General features: G+C 38.1%; 3 protein-coding genes across 6 annotated transcripts in view; 1 reads left to right on the top strand and 2 right to left on the bottom strand.

Annotated features, from left to right (window-relative positions):
• The window catches only part of abl1 (c-abl oncogene 1, non-receptor tyrosine kinase), a 26,908-nt gene extending 21,395 nt beyond the window's left edge, over nt 1-5,513 (top strand). For all 4 annotated transcript variants that reach the window (XM_024299558.2, XM_024299557.2, XM_024299560.2 and 1 more), the window contains 8 exons: nt 329-601; nt 750-834; nt 965-1,142; nt 1,540-1,724; nt 1,850-2,002; nt 2,139-2,228; nt 2,356-2,475; nt 2,562-5,513. In XM_024299558.2, coding sequence (XP_024155326.1) covers nt 329-601; nt 750-834; nt 965-1,142; nt 1,540-1,724; nt 1,850-2,002; nt 2,139-2,228; nt 2,356-2,475; nt 2,562-4,150 — 2,673 coding nt within the window. In that variant the 3' untranslated portion in view covers nt 4,151-5,513. The remainder of the gene's footprint in view (nt 1-328; nt 602-749; nt 835-964; nt 1,143-1,539; nt 1,725-1,849; nt 2,003-2,138; nt 2,229-2,355; nt 2,476-2,561) is intronic.
• Nucleotides 5,514-5,576: 63 nt separating this feature from the next.
• rab14l (RAB14, member RAS oncogene family, like) lies at nt 5,577-16,485 on the bottom strand. The gene is made up of 8 exons (XM_024299045.2): nt 15,883-16,485; nt 11,339-11,397; nt 11,069-11,122; nt 10,197-10,374; nt 9,098-9,164; nt 8,681-8,768; nt 8,508-8,538; nt 5,577-8,414 (listed from the first exon to the last, which is right to left on the bottom strand). Exons 2-8 carry the CDS (start codon nt 11,388-11,390, stop codon nt 8,237-8,239), a joined length of 648 nt encoding a protein of 215 aa, XP_024154813.1. The 5' UTR covers nt 11,391-11,397; nt 15,883-16,485; the 3' UTR covers nt 5,577-8,236.
• A 1,422-nt stretch (nt 16,486-17,907) lies between these two features.
• LOC118599462 overlaps nt 17,908-25,340 on the bottom strand; it is an 8,476-nt gene continuing 1,043 nt past the window's right edge. The window contains exons 2-3 of the mRNA XM_036214607.1: nt 20,063-20,203; nt 17,908-18,838 (exon numbers count right to left, since the gene is read on the bottom strand). Of these exons, the coding sequence (XP_036070500.1) occupies nt 18,651-18,838; nt 20,063-20,203 (329 nt within the window). The 3' untranslated portion in view covers nt 17,908-18,650. The remainder of the gene's footprint in view (nt 18,839-20,062; nt 20,204-25,340) is intronic.

Below are 25,340 nucleotides of genomic sequence, written 5' to 3'. Positions count from 1 at the left end.
TCTTTTGTGCAGTAGAAGCTAAAGGAAAAAGGGTCAGATAGAGGGAGAAACATTTTTTTTTTCACTTATTCAATGGAAAAGTCTGTACCCACTGCACCCTGGACAATATTTTTCCACCCACTTGCTTCCTGAGAAATGCCTTCCTAGCTTGGAATGACCAACCTCACCGATTTCCATTAATCTTATTTTTTTTAAAACATTTTAAATGGGAACAAGAAGATTTCAATTAACTGTGCTGAAGATTGTAGGTTCTTTTATTTTGAAAGAACGTACCTTTTTTTTTTTTTGAGTTTCATGAAATATTTAAATGACGTGTTTTTCTCTCCAGCTTTACGTCTCATCAGAGAGCCGTTTCAACACACTGGCAGAGCTGGTGCACCACCACTCGACGGTGTCAGACGGCCTCATAACCACACTGCACTACCCAGCGCCAAAGCGGAACAAACCCACCATCTATGGGGTTTCTCCCAACTATGACAAGTGGGAGATGGAGCGCACTGACATTACCATGAAGCACAAGCTGGGAGGGGGCCAGTATGGGGAGGTGTATGAGGGCGTCTGGAAGAAGTACAACCTAACTGTGGCTGTCAAGACACTTAAGGTACCAAGACATATGAAGGGTGTTAAAAATGTGTCTAATTTTTGTACTGGGTGTTATTATAGACCTAGCAGGAGTTGGTATAATGCTGCCATCTGCTGTTGAAAAGATGCAACTACACTCACTGTGATTGTTTTCCCCACAAATCCAGGAGGACACGATGGAGGTGGAGGAGTTTCTAAAGGAGGCTGCTGTTATGAAAGAAATCAAACACCCCAATTTAGTGCAACTGTTAGGTATGCAGGTTTAAAAACAACATGACAAAATGATTTTTTAATGTTGAAATTCAGTGCAGCAGTGACTCTTAATAATGCTTTTCATATGGATTCCTGTTCACCTGATGGGTTTCATTTTGCATCACTACAGGGGTCTGCACCCGGGAGCCGCCGTTCTACATTATCACAGAGTTCATGACCCACGGCAACCTGCTGGACTACCTTAGGGAGTGCAACAGAGAGGAAGTCAATGCTGTGGTGCTGCTGTACATGGCCACACAGATCTCGTCTGCCATGGAGTACCTGGAGAAGAAGAACTTTATTCACAGGTGAGTGCATCTGTAGGATTTCACATCACAGCTGTGAGAATGCAGGGCATTAAAGTTAACATATTGGTCCTCGACATCGTCATATCTCTATATTTGGAACTCCTCTTCTTACATTTCATAGATGTGCAACACAAGTCTGTTGCAATATTGAGTTTGTTGTAGCATGTTTCGTTTGGTCCTTGGAAAGCAATTAAAGAGGATTTATGTCTCCGAATTTGGCCAAACTACATTTTTGCTTCATTGCCTAACAAGACTCAGCTCGTATCTCTGTGTTAAACAAAAAGATTTCTGTAGACAATTTTGAATGATACTCTGCATATTTCAGTATTAATATATATATATAAATATATCTCTGTAAGAGCAATGATTGTGAAATGTTTTTCTTTTCTCCCTGCAGGGACTTGGCTGCCCGTAACTGTTTGGTTGGGGAGAACCACCTGGTGAAGGTTGCAGACTTTGGCCTGAGCAGACTTATGACTGGCGACACATACACAGCTCATGCTGGTGCAAAGTTTCCCATCAAGTGGACTGCTCCAGAGAGTCTGGCTTATAACAAGTTCTCCATTAAGTCAGACGTTTGGGGTAAGTTTGATTATAAAACTCAAAATTCCCTTTGAATTCTATCATTTTCTGAGAATAATTTCTGCTGTTGATATTTGTAGTTCTTATACTTTTTTGGGTAATGAGTCATGCTCCTTTCTCTACAGCATTTGGTGTGCTTTTGTGGGAGATTGCCACCTACGGTATGTCTCCTTACCCCGGCATCGACCTGACACAGGTCTACGAGCGGCTGGAAAAAGATTACCGCATGGAGCGACCAGAGGGGTGTCCAGAGAAGGTGTACGAGCTCATGAAAGCCTGTACGTATGCTAAAGCCTTCTTCTTAAAGACTCCATTGTTTTTGGTTCTTTAACATGTTCTTGAGGATTTTTTTCTGATAACATCAAAAGATGATTGGGTCTCTAAATGCTGTTGGGAAAACTTTTTTTCTCTCAGGTTGGAGGTGGAACCCGGCAGAGCGCCCCTCGTTCGCTGAAACACATCAAGCTTTCGAAACTATGTTCCAGGAGTCCAGCATCTCTGACGGTCAGTTCACTTTTTATTTTTTTCAAAAAGATCCACTGGGACAGGGTTCTAGTGGGGAGGTGCCCTAACCAGGAGTGCTTAGAAGTCTTCTGAAAATTTCTATTACTTTTTTTCTTTAAATGTATAGAAGTAGAAAAGGAGTTGGGGAAGAAGGGGAAAAAGGCAACATTTGGTTCCAGTCAGCAGGCCCCAGAGCTGCCCACCAAGACCAGAAGTCTCCGGAAAAATCGAGAAGGAGACAGCGCAGGTACATAGTGCGCCTTAAGTCAGTTGCGTCATCATTGTTTGTTTAATGCTTTACACTCCATTAATCCATTTTTTTCCTTTTAATAGAGCCTGCAGACCAAGAAGTTGCTGTGTCATCGCCGGTACTTCCCATGAAAGAGCGGGAAATCAGCCTGGTTGAAGATGACCGCCTGTTAACCAAAGACAAGGACAAGTCCCGCGGCAGTGGATTTCTCAGCCTCATCATGAAAAAGAAAAAGAATGCACCCGATCCCCCCAAACGCAGCTCCTCCTTCAGAGACAACATCCATCCTGACAGGAGGATTGTGAGCTGTGACCCTCGAGACAGCGACACTTTCAACAACGGCGCATCTTTGTCCTCTAATGAGTCGGCCACTACCAACAATAACGGGGCAGCAGGTAGCACGCCGGGGGTTCCTAACTACCCAGGATCTTTGTTCTCCAGGAGGAAGGGAGCTCCAGCAATGAGCGGCGCAGGGAGCAGAGCGGCCACAACACCACCCAGTGAAGACGAATCCACCTTCGACTGTAAGCGTTTCCACTGGCCCTCGAACATGTCGAACGGCCGAGATGCCAATGAGCGGAGGTCTGTCACCCTGCCACGAAATCACAGCCAGCGCCACTTCGATTCAAGCACCTTGGTGGGGAAACCAGCTCTGCCAGTGAAGCGGACCAACGAGCAGAAAGGAGAAAATACCTCTCGGAAGGGTACCCTGACTCCGCCGCCACGCCTGAACACACTACCAGACATTTCCTCCGTCTTCCTGAGTAAAGAGACTGACACCAGTCCTGGCTCCAGCCCCCAGGCGTTGACACCTAAGGTGGTCAAGAAACCAGGTGCCCAAGGCCAGGAGAACTCTAAAGTAAGTGTCCTTCATCCTGAGTTTCTAAAGTCCAGTGCGTATCCCGCTTTAGGGGCAGCTGGAGATGAGTGCAGGGCTCGCAGGAACAAGCACTCTACAGACTCATCGGTCAAGGAGAGAGGAAAGTTGCAGAAACCCAAACCAGCTCCACCCCCACCCTCTAGTGTCAAAATGGTGAAGGTGTCCCGTAGCCCAACTCAAGAGCTCCCTTCGCCGTCGTCATCCCCATCATCTTCTCCCTCAGACGTTAGAGGAAAGGGCCCTCCCTTCTCAGATCTTCACCACACCGCCTCTGCTAGTGATTTAGGCTCCAAAAAACTATTAGGCTCCACCTCTAAACCTCCACCTCTAAAGACTTCTGCCTCCTCCGCGTCCATGATCAGCCCTCCAACATCCCCCGGGGAGCCAAACTCGTCTGCATTTACCCCTTTAGTGAATACCCGGCGCTCGCTTCGCAAGACCGCTCCCCGCCAGGCCTCGGAGCGCACCCCAAACTCAGCTGTGACACGCGAGATGGTGCTGGAGGGAGCCGAGCTGCTGCGCGCCGCCATCTCCCGCAACTCGGAGCAAACGGGCAGCCACAATGCGGTGCTGGAGGCCGGCAAGAACCTGTCCAAATACTGCGTGAGCTACGTCGACTCCATCCAGCAGATGAGGAACAAGTTCGCCTTCAGAGAGGCCATCAACAAACTCGAGAACAGCTTGTGCGAGCTTCAGATCTGCCCCACCGCCACAGGGGCCTCCAACCTGCAGCAGGACTTCAGCAAGCTGCTGTCCTCTGTCAAGGAGATCAGTGACATCGTTCAGAGGTAGCGCTGTGAAACTGTAAACTTCCAAGACAGGAAACTGATATCAGTTATTTGTTACACTATCCTTTTGGAGCTGTGGCCAGTGTTACTGGAGAGTGAAAGCTGATGGGGAGCAGCATCGACGTAGAACGCACTCCTCAGTCGGCGCGAACGCATCCTGTGGTTACAGTTCATGAAACTGTGGAGGTCATCAGAAAGCCTCCACTATGAATGCACATAGGTGGCCATAATGTAGGGCTTGGGGCCAATTCTTCACCCACATTTCTTTCGGAATTAAGATGTCTTATTTTTTTAATTTTGTGTGTGTGTGTGTGTTTCCGACACTGTTTTCATTCATGCTCCGACAATGTGTTTATTTCTTGACCCAAAAAAAAAAACAAGAAAAAATGTTGTTGGATGAAATGGGTTGCTTCTATCCAGCACATCACATTTTCTGGATCTTTTGTGTGTGTGTGTCATGTTGTGTGCAGAGACAGTGTTTGGTTTGGATGGATGCTTTTTTTTTTCTTTTTTTTTTTGAGTAAGAATGAGCCTCCAGCTTCATGTTTCTCTGCACACTCTGGTATCAAACAGTGCCTTAAGACTCTATTAATATGGCAGTTTTAGTCTTAACACTTGCCTGGGATGTTTTTACTTTTGTCGACCATACCAAAAATGTGCGTCTGCAGTCTGTACTGGAGGGGGACCAGGGTGCACGATCTGCAACTCAGTGGATCTATGATTTTATACTGTCCTAAGACGGGACCCTTTTTTAAAAAAAATATATTTGTATATATAAATATATATACACAGTATATATGTATGCACAAGTTTTTGATTTAAGTGTCAATCACAAAGCCATTGTTAGGAACTTGGCCTTGCAGCAGCTTGCTATTTGATTCTATATGGTCATCATAAAGAATGGAGTCACACTGTCCAAATGCTGTTGCAGACGTCGCTTGACCTCGGAAAAACAAATGCAAACGTGCTAGTGTGCGTGTTCTGGGAGGGGGGAACACTGGACTGAAATGTTGCCCCTCTCACAAAATGTCTAACAGGGGAAGGGGGTGGTGGCAATTGCAAGATTTCAGTGCTACGCATGTTCCTTCCTTATTTTTGTGAACTTTCAGTATTTTGTCTTGTAATCGTGTCTTCCTGTATGCCCTGTCTGACTGCGATGCCTGAGGACAAAACTCATCGCTACCTGACTTCATCATGGTACTTTAGTTGCCCTTACCCCACCAAACATACCACTACTCTTCGTCAAAGCCTCAATCACCCAATTCATAGACAAACTTGGCCTTCATTTGTAAATGTTTTTTGTTGTTTGTATGTCTCTAACCTCGGTGCAATTTTTGTGGCAATAAAATACAGTTTTACTTGAATTATACTGCAGAATGCTGTGATTTCCTTCCATCGGTAAAATATATACTTAAACACAGACACACACATTTGGTTATGTATAATTTATTTTTCTGGCTAGAGTATTTTAAAATCAAAATGTCAACAATTTAAAATCATATACACGCAAGAACGCATTTAAATGTTAGCACAGCTCCTTAAAAATTTATACATATGTACGTTGTTTTTTTTATCACTCATTTTTGTGGACAGACAAAAGCAGGATGTGGTCACTCAAAACTGTAAAGAGGTGGGACACAGGAAGTAAAAAGCCCCCAGCCCCCCCGCCCACCCATTTTCCACAATAGCAAACCAATCCCCCCCCAAAAAAATTAAGACAGCGATGTAGGTTTCCCCCCCATGTACGGGAGGAATTGAATGAACAAAACAAACCCGGCCCATCGTCTAGTCCGTAAAGACATGAGAGGAATTGACATTTGTTGACATATATACACTGCACATCTCGTCATTCGTCTTCCTCTCTCCTTCATAATAAATCCCCAGCATCAGTAGTGTGCAGGCAGGGTGGTGGTGTAAGTGTCTGTCCTTTAAATACATTTATTAATAGAAACTATGTTACAGAATTTCCCCAAGCATGAATTACAGGCAACCCACTAGCACACCAACTGTACAGATCTTGGCAGAGCCACCAAATAAATCCAAAATACAGTAGCGATGTCGTCACCGGCAGTTAAGAAGCAATATGTACAGCCGTCCAATCAGGAAATTTCTATGGTACAGAACTTCTTGTTTGTTGTTTTTTTTTTTTTTTTAAAGGAGTTGATTGTTTAATGTTTCTAAAGATTTATCTGGGTAGAGTTTAATCTACCCAGAGCAATGAGAAATCAGCTCTCCAGTGCATTTTGGTCAAGATAAATGAATGCAGGGCCTTTTAGTTTGACTTTCAGTTCATCTAAATGCGAAACACCATTTTGAAATATTGAGTTTTGACGTCAATTTCGAGAATTAAAAAAAGAAAAAATGGGGATGATAATTAAGAGTGAACCCGACAGCAATGTGAAAAGCATGAGCAGCCAAAACAAAGACTAAAATAATTGTAATAAGGCAACAAACAATGACAGAGAAAAGCTGGTAAAGACAGAATCTGCAGATTCGACCGGGGAGGTTTGAGGGGATACATAGTAAATCAATCTTTTTATCAACAACGGAAAAAGCTTTTCATATTTGCTAAGAAACGTTCATCCAACTTTGCAGAGCAGACCGGCAGAGGGGAAACCACCGTTTCCTGTGACTTTTCGGCAGGGTCAGGGGAATTTTTGAGGAGAGAATTGCAGGGTACTTGCTAACATTTGTGGTCTGTTTCCTAAACTAATCCCGTTCTCGTCTCTTCTGATTCATGTGGTTTGCTCTTTATGAAGTGATCAAACCTGTATTAAAAGCAAAGTTTGCTGAAGAAGCTGGATCAGCTACACATGACCAAACTAACACTTAAGTCCTCACCAGTCTGGCTGCTTCTGCCTCAGCACTCTTTAAAGGGGCCATAACATGATTTTCTTAAGCCTTTCAGAGTAAACTATATCCATATAGGATCATAGATTACCTTTGGAACACTAAAAAACAAATTATTTATGAAATAGGAGTTGTTTTTTGTATGTTTTTCCTAGTAAACGACTCGATTCCTGAGGCTCCGCCTGCCGTTTCATGATGTCATCCGAGAGTCAGCAGCATGTCTTTGTCTCTCCCACGAAAATAAACATCCAATTTTCTATCAAAGATGGATGCACATACCATATATCTGCCTTAAAGGAGCCCCACGTCTAACGTAACGAACATCTGTATGAGCTGGAATTTATTGAAAGATGCACGGTATTCTGCATCCAAAATGAAAGTTTTTTGCTGATCACCGCTAGCTCTGTGGAGAAATTGGGTGTTAGACTGGGGCAGAGCAGACTCTTCCTGAAAGGGGACGTCAGATCATGAGAATCTGCTCCTCTTCGTGGGTATGGGAGGGGCTGTAGTGAGAGCGCAGGTTTTTAGGGGATTAATTAGAAATGCGTCAACGGATCAAAATACCACTTTGGGGTTTCCTTATAGTGAGGATAGAACAGTATAATACACTTAAAAGCTCAAAAAGTTATGGTATGGCCCCTTTAATATTCATCTGCATGTTTTGATAAAATGATGGAATATTTAAACATGCAAGAACATCAGGGAACATCATTTAGATCCCACTTATACACAACTGATCATTAATGCAGTGTTTACATTTCATATATAGTTATAAAACCAAACATAAAAAACAGTCTTGCTTTGTTGTTATCATATGAACATATCTACCTAAAGTGACAGTGACCAGTAATGAGCGGTGGCATCTACAATACTACTGACTGGGGAGGAGGGACGAGACTGAACAGTGCAGGTAGACTGGAGAGGAAGGAGCAGTGAATTATGGGACAAAAATACAGTTTTGAGGAGGAGGACAGTGACAAAGGGAGACAGACAGGCAGAGAGGAAGAGGAGGAGGAGGAGGAGGGTAGATGAGGTCCACACAGCTCAGCCTGAGCCGGAAAGTTGATATTTGTCCCCCGTTCCTTCAGTCTGCAGCTCGCTCTCATGCAGCTCCTGGTGCAATGAAGGATGAACGTACGGCGGTGTTGGAATGGATGGAGGGGAGGGGTTCGGTTGAAGGAAGGGAAGGCAGAATAGACAGAGACAGGAAAAGAGGGCACAAGGGGCTTTTGCTTGGTCATTAGCAGCCACAGCCTTCTCTCTGAGGCTGTGGTTCGCTGGTTAGCCGGCCTCCCTGCGGGGCTGATGGCTTATGCTGAACCCCCGACTCTGCGGCGTTTAGATCCAGACTGCCATCCTGGATGTTCTGGTAGATTTTCTTAGCAGCTTCCAGGAAGGCGTCCTCAACGTTTTCACCTCTGAAAGCAGAAACCACACATGTAACAGGTAAACGATAGATATAAGAATTGTTTACATTGTGCGGATGAAGTATTATGGTGACACAGACTTACGTTTTTGCACTGGCTTCCAGAAACAACAAACCTGTGTAACGGCAAACAAATAGCAACATTACTAAAACATGCTAAGCTCACACACAAAATCCTCATTCTGTGCTTTTTTCTCCTAAAAGCCAAACATTACTGTTAAGTTACTGCTTATATTAAGACACATCCTCCTCACTCACCGTTTTCCTCTGCAAACTGCTTAGCTTCTTCATACGTAACATCCCTCTGAGCCTCCAAGTCCGCCTTGTTTCCTATGAGTATGATCACCTGACAATGCAGACATCAGCACACTGTCAGATATGAAACTGCTGAGTTTCTGAGCCTCCAGAAAATCAAAGCTAAAGATGAGATGGCTAGAATACACAGCTGTATTTTAAATTAAGAAACAAAGATTAGCAAAGTATCTTCACTACCAAGGAATGCTTTAAGCATCCAAGAAGATTTTATCTGTTGTTTTCCAGGAATTCTTACATAAGATCTCACAGTATATTCAGATTAGAATTAGTCGCATGAAAACATGAAGGAGCTCTAAGTTTTTCATATGTGTAGACTAAAGGAAGTAGTTCTACTACAGGGAGGTTACATGGTTCACTTACAGTATTGGGGTTGGTCAGGTTTCTAGCATCAGTCAGCCAGCTGCTGAGGTGGTTATAAGTGCTTCTCCTGCAAGACAGTAAATACAATTATCAAATTAAAAATCAATGACGGCTTGTTACAAACTAAATTATTTTTCATTATTAAATCGTTCCCAGTGGTCTTTTAATTGCGATTACGCAGTTTATAGCCAATAAAAAAAAATGTCATTTTTAAAAACATATTTTTACATTTATAATGTTAACTTGGGCACAAGAAACAAACATTGTGTTTCTGCACTTTAAATGAACTCGATTCTGATTGGCTGCTGGGTGTGAATGCACACCTAAAAAAGAAGTTCCAGTCACACAGCCCAAATGTTCCGTATCACTCCACAGGCTTCTTTAAAACAAATTTTACTTCATCTTCTTCAGAAAATCAGAAGTTCACCTCCGTAAGAGGTGAACTTTCTCTCTGAAAGGATGCTTTATTTAACCTATTGTGACGATCAGCATATGTTTCGCTTTCCTTTGCTGCTGCAGTCGAGGTTGGTGCCAGCTCAGTAACACGTTGTTGTGTTACAGAGACAACATGCCGCACCACGTACCAAATAGTCCGCCTTTAGTGAAAAAGTTATATAAATAGAAAAACAACAAGAATAAAGTAATAAAAACTGATTGACTATTTATTTATTTTGCAAGTGGCCAAGGTATAACCAGGATAAAGCCCGACAAAGAATCAATTTTCAGAAATTAAACTTGTAATTAATTTGCATAAATAAAGATTAAAGATTTTCAAATTATTGTGTGCATCAACGCTGATAACTAATTAAAAGTAAGCAAAACAGAGTTAAAACTTGACATTTCTCTTTATTTTAGTGGTATACGTTTTAGATTTGCCTAAGTGGAAACAAATCAAGTCAATTTTCCAGTTAGGCACCATCTGCTACACACAGGAATGCAGCTTGGACAGACGGGGCACACACTGAGCTGGTTTTCTATGAGTTGCCAATGATACCATCTAACGATGTGAGCAGGAAGTTGAAGGTGTTTTTTTACATGACATTTCATAACACGGCCGTACAGCAGTTGGATATCTTTACCAGATGAAGAATGATTTTACCTGGTAATGTCATACACCATAAGTGCTCCTGCAGCTCCACGGTAGTAAGAGCGGGTGACAGCCCGGAAACGCTCCTGTCCAGCTGTGTCCCAAATCTGCAGCTTGATCTTCTGTCCGCTCACCTCAATTATCCTCGTACCAAACTCCACACCAATTGTATGAGGGCAGTCTGCCATGACTATAAGGAAGTAAAGGCATTCAACTGAGTTAAAACAGGTTCTTTGCATTAAAAAAAATCTTATAATACCACTATATAAACAATGATTGTGTTCTTATAATTAATCTGTTGACAATAAATCTGGGAATAAAAAGTTTTTATTTACTATAACTGGCAAATAAAATGTATTACTTATAAGTATTTCTGCACTTTCATGAAACTAACATGTAGCATATCTCTACTGTACCTTGGCACCAGCTGCATCAGTATAACCAGTAATAACTAGTAATCAGTGTTTTCAGCTTTTAAAACCACCAATGTGAGTGACTTTATAACATAAAAGAAAAATTTTGATGTTTCAAGAAGTGAAAATGACAGTCTTTACTAAATCAGTCAGGACTACATGTCTGGATAAGCACAGGATGTCATCATGGACAAGTGAAAGAGACACAGAGCATCTGGCTTGTTAATAGTGGCACTAAACATAATCAAGCTGAATGGCAGTGGAAGCCTGCAGCTGGCTCATACACAGGAGAAGAGACTCTCACTGTTGAGCTCACACTCATCTTCTATGCTGCTGACTTCCGTGTGCGCATTAAGAAATCTAGAGCCATTTAGACACTCCAGTGGAACCTGGCAACGTGGCATGAAGACACGCACTTACAAAGCTGAAAAGAAGAAGAAAATAAATAAATAAATCCAGGGCAGCACTTACATTTCTTTTCTGTGAACTGGTGAAGCAAACATGACTTTCCTACTCCCATGTCCCCTGTGAAAAAAGACGGGGAGAAACTCAGGTCAACTGAGGAAAACAACAAAAAACAATAACATATGCATACCTACATTACATTCTCACCATACAGATAAGACTGCAACCTTTTTGTTTTTTTATTCGTATGTCTTTGTAGTTCAACTTAATTAAGGAGACTGTTCAAAACCGATCCAATATGGGTCCACATTTCTCCTAATCGGGATGCTCACTTACCAATAATGATGTACTTGAAAATGTAGGAGTAGTTATATGGTGCAGTTGCCATTGTGGCTCTGGAAGACAAAAGTCATTCAAACTGTTAGGTAATTTATAACAAATTAACTATTTCGCATTTAAAAAAAAGAAATAAAGAATAAAAAAAACAATTAAATAGGTGCTTTACTCTTACCAATTTCAATATACTCAAAGTAAATAAATGCATTTGAGCACATGGTTGAAAGCCTTAATACAAATTGTAAGAGTAAGTTTTCAAAGACCCACTCCAATGAAAATCACGCTCTTAACATTTCTTGTTTACCGTCTTCATTTTCCTTAACTGAGCTACCATCTGGCTCAAAACGGCATGGCTGGATAGCTCTGATATTGCTCGCCTGTTTTTTGCTTTGCTAATGCTAGCTTGGGCCTGTGAGGTGCTATAAGCTGGTGGAAGACCGTGTGAACAAAGACTGATGGCAAAATAGCACCAACAACCCAGAGGTGAATTTTTAATGAGCTCCTTCAGGGCTGCGGAAAATATGTCTTAAAAAAACAAGTTTTTTTATTTAGACTAAAAACTGCATAATTATGATTAAAAGACCACTGGGAATGATTTTAAAATAGAAAAAATATAGTTTGGGGGGGGGGGGACTTTGAAGAAAGATTTTTTTTTTTTTTTTTATGAATCAAACTCATATTCACAAAAAAGCAAATTATGTTAAAAATGTAGATACTGATGATCAGTTCCGTCTCTTGTTCACCTGGATGCTTGCCACATCCAGCTGTCACTTGACAACCTGTTATGATTCCAAACTAATCATACTATTACTTTAGGTCCAATGTAGGTTGTGAAATATAATCTTCTACCTGCATCGGTGTGTCTGGGATAACAAAAAGGAAACGAAAAAAATGTGTAAATCCTTTCCACTCATGGCTACTCTATGACTTAAAGGGATTCAAATTACTATGCAGATCAGAGGTTTATTTTATACAAGAGTCAGACAAATTCAAGTATTTGTCATTTGCATTTTAAAAATGTTTTTTAATATTTCTTAAAAAACAAAACAATAACAAACTTTTAAACAGTATTCTGTGATAGATTAAATTGTCAAAAGTGACCCATAATATTACAAAAGACATATTACATTCAAATATGATTTTTTTTTTCATTTGACTTCTAAATGCTTTTCTTTTTCAGGGATGACAAAAAATTGGTACAAAATTAATAAAGTATACCTATTGTGCTATTCTAGGCATGTTTAAATTAAAAGTGGGGTCATCTGGAACCCACAAGACAGGAAAGCAATGATTTTTTTTTTCTTCACTGCTGTCCATGGCAGACATCAAATCCTGTCCACCTATCTTCACCTTTGTCATGGGAGGGATCACACATCATTCAATATAAGGGTAGGGTCATCTGGACCCCATAAGATAGCACAAGGGATCCTTGTGACTTTTTTTTAATTAATGATGCTCACATATTTCTAACAGTTTCTTAAAGATGGAATACATGAAAAACTAATTTGATTAAATGGAAATAGGAGATTTAGAAGAAAAAAAAAAACAAAACACATGAATTTTAGAAAGAAATGGGATCAATACAAAAGATTGGCTGTTTAAATGTATTAAATAAAAATAAATCAAAACCATCAAACTGTTCTTGTGTTAAATCTGTTCCCTGAAGCTTAAAATTACTGTGCATCTTTGGAAATGTGCAACAGATGAAGTCTTTGACCATGTCAAACCGACAACCACATAAAATGTCACAGAGAATTGAGATAAATTAATTAGGAGAAAAAGAATCAAAGAAAAAATGGTGATAGCTGATAAAAGCAAATTATACAACAAATAAAGACACAGGAAAAAGGCAACAGATAAGCCTCGTTTCCGCTTATGTACGGTACGATATTTTGAGCGTTTCCATTGTAATGGAATAGTTCTGAACTGTACTTCTTGGGGGCCCGATTGGTCGTAGGCCCATTGAAACATGGAATGGAACAGTTGGGGCGAAGTCACTGCAGTCACCCGATGATCAGCAGAAAGTAATGACAACATTAGAAAGCACCAATATACTGCTCATTTAAGCTAACGTTTTCAAACATTTGTAAGCATTTTAGAGCTGTATTCTTCTTAGTCGCCTGCAATCTTCTTTCAAACAACATTCAATTCCTGTTATACACGATGTTCCAGAAGTGAAGCAAGAAAAAGACGAGCTGCTGGATGACCTCCATTGTTGTTACTTTTCTAGTTGTCGCACCACAATGACACGCTAGCGGTCTGCACCACACATGTGAACAAAAATAGTTCTACTGGTTAAATCAACTCAGCTGGTAAAGTATATATAGCTTGATAACGCTAGAAAACAGGTTTAAAAGATTTCAATCAAAGATGCCACCTAACATCAGTCGCTTTGGAGAAATAAGTCAATACTTTCCTACTTTTTTACTCAATCAGCAACTTTACAAAATTGCCAAAATCGGAACAGGGATTTAGTGTTTACTTCACCTAACAGGTCATAGGAGAAGTCTTGCATCCATCATATGGGTACTCAATCACATGGAGTACTTAACTCACATTTGTCAATTTGAAAAAGAGCTGATCTATCACTGCTACTTAAAACTGCACTTGCGTGTACATTTTAAAAAACAATAACTGTGTTAGTTACTATAGGATAACATCCATATCCTTGAAAATTAGTTGAAAAATAGTTATTCTTTTCCTTTTAATTATTTATTTTTTATATAAAGAGTTTCACTAAAGGTCTCTACAGAACCACTGAGATGTAATAAATGAAAATCCTCAAACAAGCACAACAGTGGGTGCTTTAAACTCCTAACATTTGGCCTTATTGCAGGCTGACTCTCGTCACATGACCCCCATGTGGCCACTCTATGCCTGCTTTGATGGAGAGTTAATTATTAGAGTAGATGCCTACAAAAGGAAAAAAACAAGATGTGAAGTCATTATGAGATTAAAAAAAAAGATAGCAGAAAAAAAGTAAAATGCAACGTGAGTATTTATCTAGAAATAGACAAGTCAGAACCATATGACCTGACTGCTAACTCAGCACTTCTCAATTCTCGCCAACGTACTGAAGCTTTTTCCAGAGAATCTGCCACCACTTCTACTTTTATTACATTTTTGCTATAAATTAGAAAAGCCAGTTTAACATGAAGTGGATATAACTCTTCACTTAGTGTAAAAGAGCAGTATTACCTTAAAATAACTTAAAAAGGTGCGCAATACAACATGTAATAAAATTATGTCAGCACAACCAACCCAAAAGGTAATGATCCTAAAAAAAAATATGTGATTACATTACATTTGTGGGCAAATGTCATTATAAATGATCATTATCATCATTATAAAGAGATTTGTATCTTGACAATAACTACGAAGAGCAATCATTAAACAATAGATCCTTACATTTTACTTATTGACAAAACGTTAAATTAAAGCTAAACAGAAGGGCCAAATGCCAGCTCAAGCAAAACAAACATCTGGTTCTTTATTGTTCCAGGTAAAATTCTCCTACTGTCGCAAACCAGGGAAGACGACAAAGTTTATATTACTACAAATGTTATTATATATATATTTACACTTTATCTTGGATGTGTTGCTTTTTTCCCTTCAAGGATTAAGAAATAAGGAAGCTAACTCTTTACTGCTTTCTAAAAATTAGCTTTGGCCAAATTTGCTCTAAAAAAACGGAATTATTTTATACCACTGCTTACTCGCTTAAACACATCGACGAGAGGCCTTGAAATCAAACAGCTATAAAACGGTGTACTGCGCAAGCTTTACTAGACAAGATTGCGTTTTCTGTGCTCTCTGTCGGTGCCAACAAGCCAACAGCTAGCATGCTAACCGGCAAAAAGACAGCACAGGGTCGGCCTACTACGGTGGATAATAAACATATGACAAATTGGCATCTTCAATCGCCAGAAGAAGAAAAAAAACCTAATCACGGCTTTAAATTTACCAAAATAACTGAATGCGACAGATATTTATTGCTCCGGGTAAGCTATTTTTGAAGCCGAGTTTACGTTAGCATAGCTAGCCACCTGCTAGCTAACAAAGGGCGTTTAATCAAAACAAACGTCGCAAATCACGTCATGTCATGACTGTCATCATGATATACAGTCTACTATATGCCACTTAATGGAATAACAAAAAGCTAACATGATTTTGGACCCCAACCTTATTACAAAAAGCTTCCGAACATCCAAAACGAAAGCTAACTAGAGTCTTAGCAGGCTACTTTATCACTTCTTTAGGGATGTTCACATCCCTAACAACCTTATCTACTTAAAATAAGTATCATCGACAAATCAGTAATATGTTATTTTTTAAAAGATAATAGCTCAAATTGGTGATACCAATCACCGCAATAAGCTACGATTCCTTAGCCCCGTTAGCTTTCCTCTTAGCTGACTTCTGCCAAACAAATAAACAGCTACACAGTTCCTGTTGTTTGCAAATGCTAAGAAGAGTGTCACTAAGTTTATTTAACACATTAAGAGCACACGTATGATTAGGCGTTTCCCTTTGTCTGTTCTTACCAGTAAATAAGTCTTTTAGCTTTGGGTTCTGGTGCTGTTTAGAAGAGGTGTGCAGGTTATCCTGACTCAAGTATGATCTGTCTATTCAAGATGGCTGCTCCAGCGCACAGGGTTTCCTCCTCTCGATACAATGGGCTTCTGGGACAAAGAGCTTCGTATGCGGCGATTTGCAGTTTGTGCACCAATTGAACTGTTTCCTGGAAAACATCTACCTACACAGGTACATTTTTTTAAATTTAAAGTGAGAAAAACAATTAATATTATATTTTGTTAATATTTTTAGCTCCGTATATTTTCCTAGGTTAGTCTATATTCTTTGTTATATCACTTTAGGTGCTTCTGGTAAAATAAAAGGGAAAAAAGAAAAGAAAGAAAAAAATAATAAATAAGCACATAATGTATTAAAACACATTATATGTCTAAAATGAGCAGTTAAAATTAGGGTTAGGCTCTGGCTACCGTGACCCCTGAACACTAAACAGTGCGATGTTTTCCAGAATCCTTGTTTTTCTTGCAAGATATTAAATGTGTGTGCAAACAAATAAAAAATAATTAATGGTAAATCCATTTACATTGCAGTCCTTACATTTCAGCCCACTTTTGTTTTTCCAAATCAAAATAACAACACTATTAGAACATTATACTACTCCATATGGTAGCATGTCTTTGCAAAATTCAAAGTGTTCCCACACATTGCTGTAATGATGGATTGATCATTTTTTGCTGTCATCACATGTCTGGTGTGATGGTACTTACTTGTTTTTACACTATAGTAAAACTAACTTAACGCAGTCCAAATGGTATTTTCCAATGTTGATTCAATTTATTTCATTTTGAAACAATTTTATACTAAAAGTTAATTTGATTCGATCAACAACTTGCCTCAGACAGATTGATCTTGTTGGATCGTAGCAGGAATAGAATTTGATTGATTGATTAATCGATTAATTATTACACATCTAGAATCAATGCATGTTTATGACTATAAAGTTGAATTTTCAGATTTGTCCATTTTTGTTGCAGCCCCTAATTGCTGATTTCACTGTTTACAGGTAGACTGAGTTTTCAGGATCTCTAATATATTTTTGCCTGCTTTTTAAATTCCGTTTTTCCCAGTAAGCAAATCTGAAAAGTGATGAAATAAAAACAACCAAATAATAAATAATTTAGCTAAATCATGAAAACAGCAAAAACAAATAATGTCAAGCTTATCACATACCATAAAAAAGGTGTTACAAACAACTGTCCACCGTTCCTCCAAAACAAACTGAAAAAAAAAATATGTTACCTCATATTTGAATACAATTAAACATTTCTAAATGTCACATTTCTTTTGATTCATCACCAAAGTGGAATATTCTATTATTGTTTAATTTCTTTAAAAATGTTTCATAAAACTTTCTGACACAAAGTTATAACTAAGTAATGGAGTATCTCTGACTTGTGGCAGTCATCACAAAAGGAAGGGATTGCTTTGGTATCTTCAGTTGCTTGTTTGGGCAAGTAGAAGCTTTGCTAGTCTTAAAGTATTCAGTATTGTGAAATCGTTTGAACGGTACGCTGAATCAAACCAAAAATAAAAATAATTCAAAAGGTTGTATATAAAATTGTATCTGTTTCATTATATTGGGGAGTTCTGGCATTTGGAATTTTATTTCTTATATTGATACATCAATACAAATAAATAAATCCTTAATTTAAAAAGTTGACTTTCAATACAGAATATCTGCTTATACACCATAAAGAAACTGTTGTGCTTGATTAGGATTTCAAATGCTGTTTAAAAAACTGTATTAAAAAAATACTTTATTCCTTAATTATAGATAAAAGACAAAATGCTAACATGCTGTAAATAGGACCATTTAAGGGTGCAATTTTTCAGTAAAATATAAAATTAATAAACGTATTAATGTGTACAAAATACATTTTTTTAAAATCTGTTTTAAACATGTTGCTAATCTCCAGTCCAGGCAGGAAGTCAACTTTGCAGACAATAAACAAACAAATAAACACACAACTTGTTGATTAAATAAAGAAAAGTCATTTATTGTAAAGATCATATTTAATTTTTTTAATGTAAAAATAAAAAATAAACAGTGCAGTTTACTTTAGGCATATATTACTTTTCTTTTACACTAATGTACACTATAACGTTTCATACCAGAAAATATGAGATGAAAACATTTTCTTTTAAAAAATATGAAACATTTTAATACAGAAATTCTCAACAATACATGCTTTATTCACTAAACAATATTTCACAAACAGTTTTGCATGCAGTGTTTTTTTTTTCCTGCTTGGCTTGTAAAACACAAAAAACTGAAAAAATATATTTCCTTTTGAAAAGTAAATATGTGGTGATTGATGTGAATGCTTAAAACATTTGTGGCAATTCAAATGGTGAGCAAAATAGAAGGGAGGGGTTTATTTGTAGGACCTTATAAAGCTTTTCTTAGTATATTTATGCTTTGCTTTTTACAAACATTGACTAAACTCAAAGAATGAACTCACACAAATGCTCTATAATCCATCCGTATTGAAGTCATGTTAGTATAAGTGGATGTGCACAATAATGGCTGAAGAATTAGTTTTACTCTGAGACATGTCCACAGTATAATTATCATTGTTTTTTGCTGTGATTGTTCTTGTAAACCAACAATGTGACAAAACCTATTCCAGTAACTCCACACTAAGTAACACGCTCATTCAACCGTTTACACTGGAAACTTTGAGACGAGTCCCCAGATGTCATGTTCATCCGCCTCAGATCACAACCAAACCTGCAGGATCAGGAGGCTTAGCAGTGCGCAAACGTAGTGAAATGCTTTCGGACGCCAGAGAGGGGTGCTGTTACATAGGTCTGAGTCACAGCAGTGGATTCGCACCCCTGGCAGCTCTTGTTGCTGGCAGTGTCGGGATGTAGCACAGCCACTGGTCAGGACGATACCCAGAGCCGCTGAGGGGACAGATGGAGGAGACAGTTAGTCAGGCAGTCAGTCATTCAGATAAGAGTGATGAGCTGGTGTTTGGCTCAGCAGTTAAAAAAACAGCATAACTAAGCACCTATTTCTGCAAGTGGATAATGAGGAAGACATTTGTAGATGTTAGGACCCCACACAGGAGAGAGAAATAAGGTATAGTCAATTATATATACTCTTAAACAAACAACAGAAATATCATTACTGCCTTTCATTCCATGCTGGAGTCAAAACAAAGCATTAAAATCCATATTTGTGTTTCACTACACACACACCATATGAAATAAGTATTTTTTCCATGGTGATATTTTTTGGATAACCTTTTTTTTTGGCACACATAATCCCCTAAAAGCCAAATATAAATCTGGCACCCCTACAAAGCTGGTTGTCGTTCATCCAAATCCAAATTGAACACAGAGTGATCTTGTCCAACACAAAAAACATATTTCATCAGTCTGCTTTTAAAATACTTAATGAAAACACTTTTATTTTTTCAGTTTGGAATGTTAGCTCAGAAATAGGAAAATATACGGCTGAATATTGGTTTCTTAAAGATGCTGCTAACATGTTTTGTAATATATGTTGTTGTTTCCTTTAAATAATGAATTGAAATAATGATTTGAAAGCAGATTATTGGAAAAGATACAATTCAGTTTGTTGTGGTTTAAGGACACTTTTGTATCACCTATACTAGTTCAGTTTCTGTTAAAAAGGGACGAAGAATAATAGATTATTATTATTCTGCTGCAATGTTTTGACTGAATTTTTCTCTTTTTCAAATACGTGCGTGGTAAGAGGTTCCTGTCAGAGTTTGCTGTTTCACTGAACAAATGTGCAAAGGTTCTTGAACACGCGCAGGTCCTTGAGACATCAGTAACATCTGGAGTGCCCACGCTTGCATGGATGCATTCATTTGGCCATCGTCCTCCTGTCGAGGATTTCCACATCCTTCATTCGACCTAACCTCAATCAGTGAATGATTTTTAATTTACTCAGCAAAGCATGCCAAAGTTATGTAACTATCCTCCAGGCAGGGAAAATATTTAATAATGAAATCACTGAGGGAGAAAAAAAAATCATTTGAAAGAAAATCTATACAGCTAGTTAGATGAGGTTTGTCATTGTGACTGTAGTTTAGAAGCTGGATATGATTATGCACACATTTGCTCTTAGGTCACTGGAAAAATAAAAGGTTTACTCACTGCTCTCTGTTTTGATGCAGAAACGGTGTTTGAAGCCTTTATGTGAGTGGGTGCAGGTGATGACCTCTGGGTTGGAGCAGCCCACGTCCACGTACCTCTGGCCCTGAATGACGTTGCAGCCATAGCACTGAAGCCCCTGCACTGCAAGGAAAACACAGAAAAGGATAGAGTGACAAATCTAAAGGTCTAAGTAAAATGTTCTTGCAACTTTTAGGAAGACAGTTTCTTCAAATAGATGTAACGAGGGAATGCATCAGTGTAGAAGCACAGGTGGTGATATTTGTGTGCCAATGCAAAACAATTAACCTAGATTAAGATAGCTGCTTGAGGAGAGAAAGTGTCATCACCTTCCTCCCCTCTTTACTAGAGAATTGAACGTGGAGTCTCATTTTAAAATCTCAGTCACCACTTCTCTAATGACAACAGGCCAACACAGTTAAGCATTTTAAGGAGGATTTAGCATTCTAAAAGAACAAATAATTATCTCTGTAATTCTGACCCCTTCAAAGATGAATGGTGAGTAGATTTACAGTTGGAAGTCCTCCAACACTGATAGCAAAATATAGGAATGGGAATGTGGGAATGCCTTCCATTTTTTGAATCAGACAAGATAAATGGTTGTGTATAATGATGAAACATAGACTTTTCATGTTCCTTTCTCAGACAGAAAGCTGTACTGAAAGGTAGCAACCAGACAAAAATGTGGTGTTCATAAATTCCTAAAATACTTTTTCTTCACTGATGTAACAGAGTGAATCTATAGATGCACTTTTCTGTTCACATTCTTTTGCCGGTGTTCCATTTATTACAGGCTTTTATTGTATTTATTATTTATGGTATCAGTTTTGGCTGTGACATCACAAATTTACTGCATTCACTGTTGGACCTGTGCAACAATTTGCAACTAAACTTGTTTATAAGATGCCTGAAAAAGGTTTCAATTAACAAAATATTTATCTTTTCAGTAAAATAATTGAATGACAAATACTTTCAAGCAATGTTCTTTTAAAATTATTGTCCTAAAGTAATGTTTTGGGAATGAATAAACACAAAAAGAGTAAAACTTATTTTTAAAGTCATAGGATAATCACATTTTGATTCAACTGACTTCCCAGTTTAATCATTCTGTTGAATGTATTGTTTCCTGTATGAGTACCCTGTAATGTGAAAAATAAGAGATAAATGGAAGAAGAGAATAAAACTGTCTTATTGCAGCCACCAGTAAAAAAAAACACATTTTTAAACACAAAATAAAGTAGACCTAACATATAGAAACACTGTACTTGCACTCAGTGGTAGTGGTTTAGAATTTAGAATTTTTTTCTAGGTATTGTTTAAAATGTCTTAATTTCCTTCTCTTAAAAATGATCTGTGATGTTGGTAAAATAACATTTTTCTTTCAGACATTCCTGACTCCTTTGGGTATATTTTACATGTTTTATATTGTAAAAAAAATAAAATGGGGGATTTATTTCCATGTACTTTTACATGGAACTTGTATTTTTTTAAAGTATTTTCTCATTTTACAAGAAACCTAGTTTAGCACAACTTTCTTTTTTTATCAGAAGATTATCCTAAGAAAATCTGGTCTGGAGGAAGAAGTTCCAGAAGAGGATTGAGAGTAAAAACATTAGTTCATTTTTAAATAAGCTCTCTGATTTAATCATATTGCCAGAACTGTTGCATCACTTTGATTATATTTGAGAAAAGAAGTTGTCTGCAATCTGCAATCATAAACTGCTCTTACTAATTCACACTAACAACTTTTTATTATTTTTCTTAAATAAAGTTGTATTTTTTTCTTAGTTAAAAAGAAAATTGTTCTAAAACACCACATGTATTTTTTGTATTTTTTGTAATCATTTTATTACATTGCAGTACTTCTTATTCTCACTTTGTTAAAAAAAGGAAATAAAGGGCAATCATTTTAACTTTTTAGGTACCACCTTATTTAATTTTTGTCACCAAATGTATCTCATGTTCCAAAGCATTCTGTATGTGGAGTCATTTACAAGGTAAGTTATAAATGTTCCCTATTATCTTATGTGTGGCTAAAATCAGGTTAAAGATGGATTACTTGACTTTCCTTTACTTCTACAGGGAACGTTTGCAGTCATATATAAAGATGCATCTATGCTTTACAGTTTTTCTAATTGAATACCCCGTTTGGATGTCTTTGGAGGTAAAATGATGCATATCTTTAATACTATTCACCCCACACTGCGTAATACTTTTACTTTATGCATGTCTGGAGGTGTTGCTGCAGAATTCTGGAGTACAGCCAATGCAGAATGATGTGATGTTGAGTCACAATACAGATGTTGGTAATTCTTCTCTGGTGGTGAATCGGAATGGCTCACTAAAATACACAATTGCTTTTTTAGGCAGCATCTAAAAGTATCTCTTCAGGATTTTGAAAAGACCTTTTGAGATAGGAAATCACTTAAAGACATATAATTATCACGGCACACATTTGTTCATAGCTCACAATTCTTTGTTATTTATCAAGGGGATTCACAGAACTTTACTTTTAGACTGATAGGTATAAAAAGTCAGTGGGATTCTTTAGATTTTCTATTTTGTGCAGAAAGTAATCACTTTTACCCCCCAAAAAATGTTGAAACACTAGAGTAGATGTCAGTGTTTGTGACTGTGTGTTAGTCAAATGCAGTTGCTACTGAGGCAAAAAAAATGACACAATTTCTTAGTATTCTTTCAATAAATGTCAACTTTTATTGTTTAGTTTCATTTGATTCAATGGTAGAAATCTGAACTACGATGCCAACAATTATCGGGTTTATTATAATGTTATGAATTACTTCCTGGAATATTGTTGTCTGATGCATCAAAGTCAATATATGTCCACCTTTCATTTTTTTTCCATGAAAAGTAAAAATCCTCTGGATTACTATGTATGGGCAAATATGCAACATCTTCCAACTTTACATTTATTTGAAACATCAATGACTTTACATGCACTTGTTGACTAAGTAAAAATCTACTTCCCCCTTGCTCAGCTTTTTAAAACACTGTTTAAGTCTATATAATTATAAAATACGGTACCCTTATTTTCTAGAGCTAAGTTATTGTTTGCGGAGTGTACTGCTGGTTTTTTTTAACCCAGTGAAAGGTGCTTTCAAATTTAACCAAGTTGTGATTGTGTAAATTAGTATTTTAAGGCCAGTTTATACTTAACGGCAATCAGCCATCGTATCAATCGTATCCACAATCTAGTTCATACTAATGTTGGCTTGTTTTACTTGCGACTGTCTGAGATAACTTCCATGAAATTCTGAGTGGTGTTTATACGTCTCCAGTGTTTATTTCTAACATGAACGACATCCTGCTCATACACTTGAAACGTCTGACATGGCACAGGAGGAAGTGGTGTGTTCGTGCACTAAACAGAAGCAGGGAATACAAAGGCGAAAAAATTGAAATTAAAAATGAAAATTAAAAAAAGGGTGAATTGCATCCTCTATTTCTGCAAGATATGATATATAAGACATATCTTTCTTCCACTAGATTCAGCTGGTGATCTGAAAGTCAAGGTTTTGCCACCCACATTTCAGCAAGTGGTTAAAGTGACAGCAGAGTGGGTGGTTGAAAGATGCAAGTTCCTGTAAGTGACCTGGCTCTCGAAGAACAAATGTAAAAATAAGATGGTTATCAGTGATTATAGGAGTGGAGGTCGTGCTAACTAGAAATAGAGGAAGACAAACAATTTTTGTAAAGAGTAAAAGTGCTCCAAAAATCCCCTCATCTTCACTTCACCTCTTCTGCTGTGCAATGGTCTCACTTCTCAAATGTTTAACTCTTTTAAAGAAAGTAAGACTAAGCCCAACCAGAACAAATCCACTGGAGCTTAAAGGGATTGTCTGTGAATTCAGTCTGCTCACACACCTGTGCTTGTCCTCTGAAGGCCTCCTCTCATAAGATGGAAGATCAGCTTTGGCTGAAACCAATCCTCCCTCTTTATCTGGGGGACTCAGTGTGAGGGCGGAGAGCGAGCTGGAGCCTCTCGCCGCCTCTGCTCTGTTAAATAGCCCACCAAAATCTCTGATGGAGCTTTCAGGAGGAAACTAATCCTGGGCAAATGCTCTTATAAAAATCACTTTAGAAATCTGCTGGAATCAATGTAAAGCCTCACAGGGACACAGAGCGCATGCCAGCCTATAGGGAATGTGTCATTTTACCCCGTTGATGATAGTAAAAGCTTCCATAAATACTGCAGTCTTTCATCATAAAGAGGTATTTGTTCTGGAAATAGAAAAGCAGTGAAATGGTCATTTACATCTCACAAATAGTCTTTTTCCCCAAACCCCCATTTTGCATGTCATATACACCACCCTTGAAACATTGAAAAGCTGCCTGCTGTGAGCATTTGTCAACATAATGAGGCCACATGAAAGAGGCAGCCATCTCCCATGATACAGTCCAATTTATTATGAGCCTATGCCAGGTCCTCTCCCAGTATGCATTAAAAATGTTGATTAACTCAGAATCTGTTGTGACCTAAATCCAATTTTGCTCATCATTAGAGTCGAGTCCATGCAAGTCATCTCAGAACACAGCCGGCTATAGTCAGAGGACGGCCCTACACTGTATTCAGAAAACAGAATGTCAAAAGGGAAAGTCAAAAGTAAAAAAATATATACTTTTTTAATTATCAAGATATGTCCATATTTTCAAAATCCACATTTATACAAAAATGAAATCAATCAATATATGCCATTGTGGCATGTGTGACTATTCATCGCCACTGTATCCCTACAACCCATATTTTGTTTCTGTTGATCAATAAAAAAACAATGTATGCGGAAAAACAAAGTATGATGTCTTCAGTTAAGATTTAAGGTCATTCGAACGTCAATTTTAGCAACTATAATGATCTTTGTGTGAGTTAAAGGGGCAGCCTACTGATGGAAAAGCTTAAAGCCAAGCTGTGTCAAGTCAATTGTTATAGTCCTGCAGGGAAATTTAGTGTGACCCTTGTCTGTGCATGAGATATTGTTCAGAGAGATATATTTGACCAACCAAGTCAATGATGCACAATTTCCTTCCCTCCTTTTTTATTTTAACCTACTTCTTTTCCACCTTAACTTCTGTATTACAGTATTTCACAAAAGTTGTAATCTGTAATCCTTTTTCATCAATCTTTCCAAGAACGTTTTTTTTATTTCTTGCAAAATCCTTCAGTTTTTCTTCAAGCAAAGATTATGTCTGTGATATCATTAGTGTGCAGAAACACACACACACAAATACACACATTGTGTAG

Source organism: Oryzias melastigma, linkage group LG12 (assembly GCF_002922805.2).
Source record: "Oryzias melastigma strain HK-1 linkage group LG12, ASM292280v2, whole genome shotgun sequence".
Taxonomy (NCBI): domain Eukaryota; kingdom Metazoa; phylum Chordata; class Actinopteri; order Beloniformes; family Adrianichthyidae; genus Oryzias; species Oryzias melastigma.
This window is presented reverse-complemented; position numbering and strand designations above follow the sequence as displayed.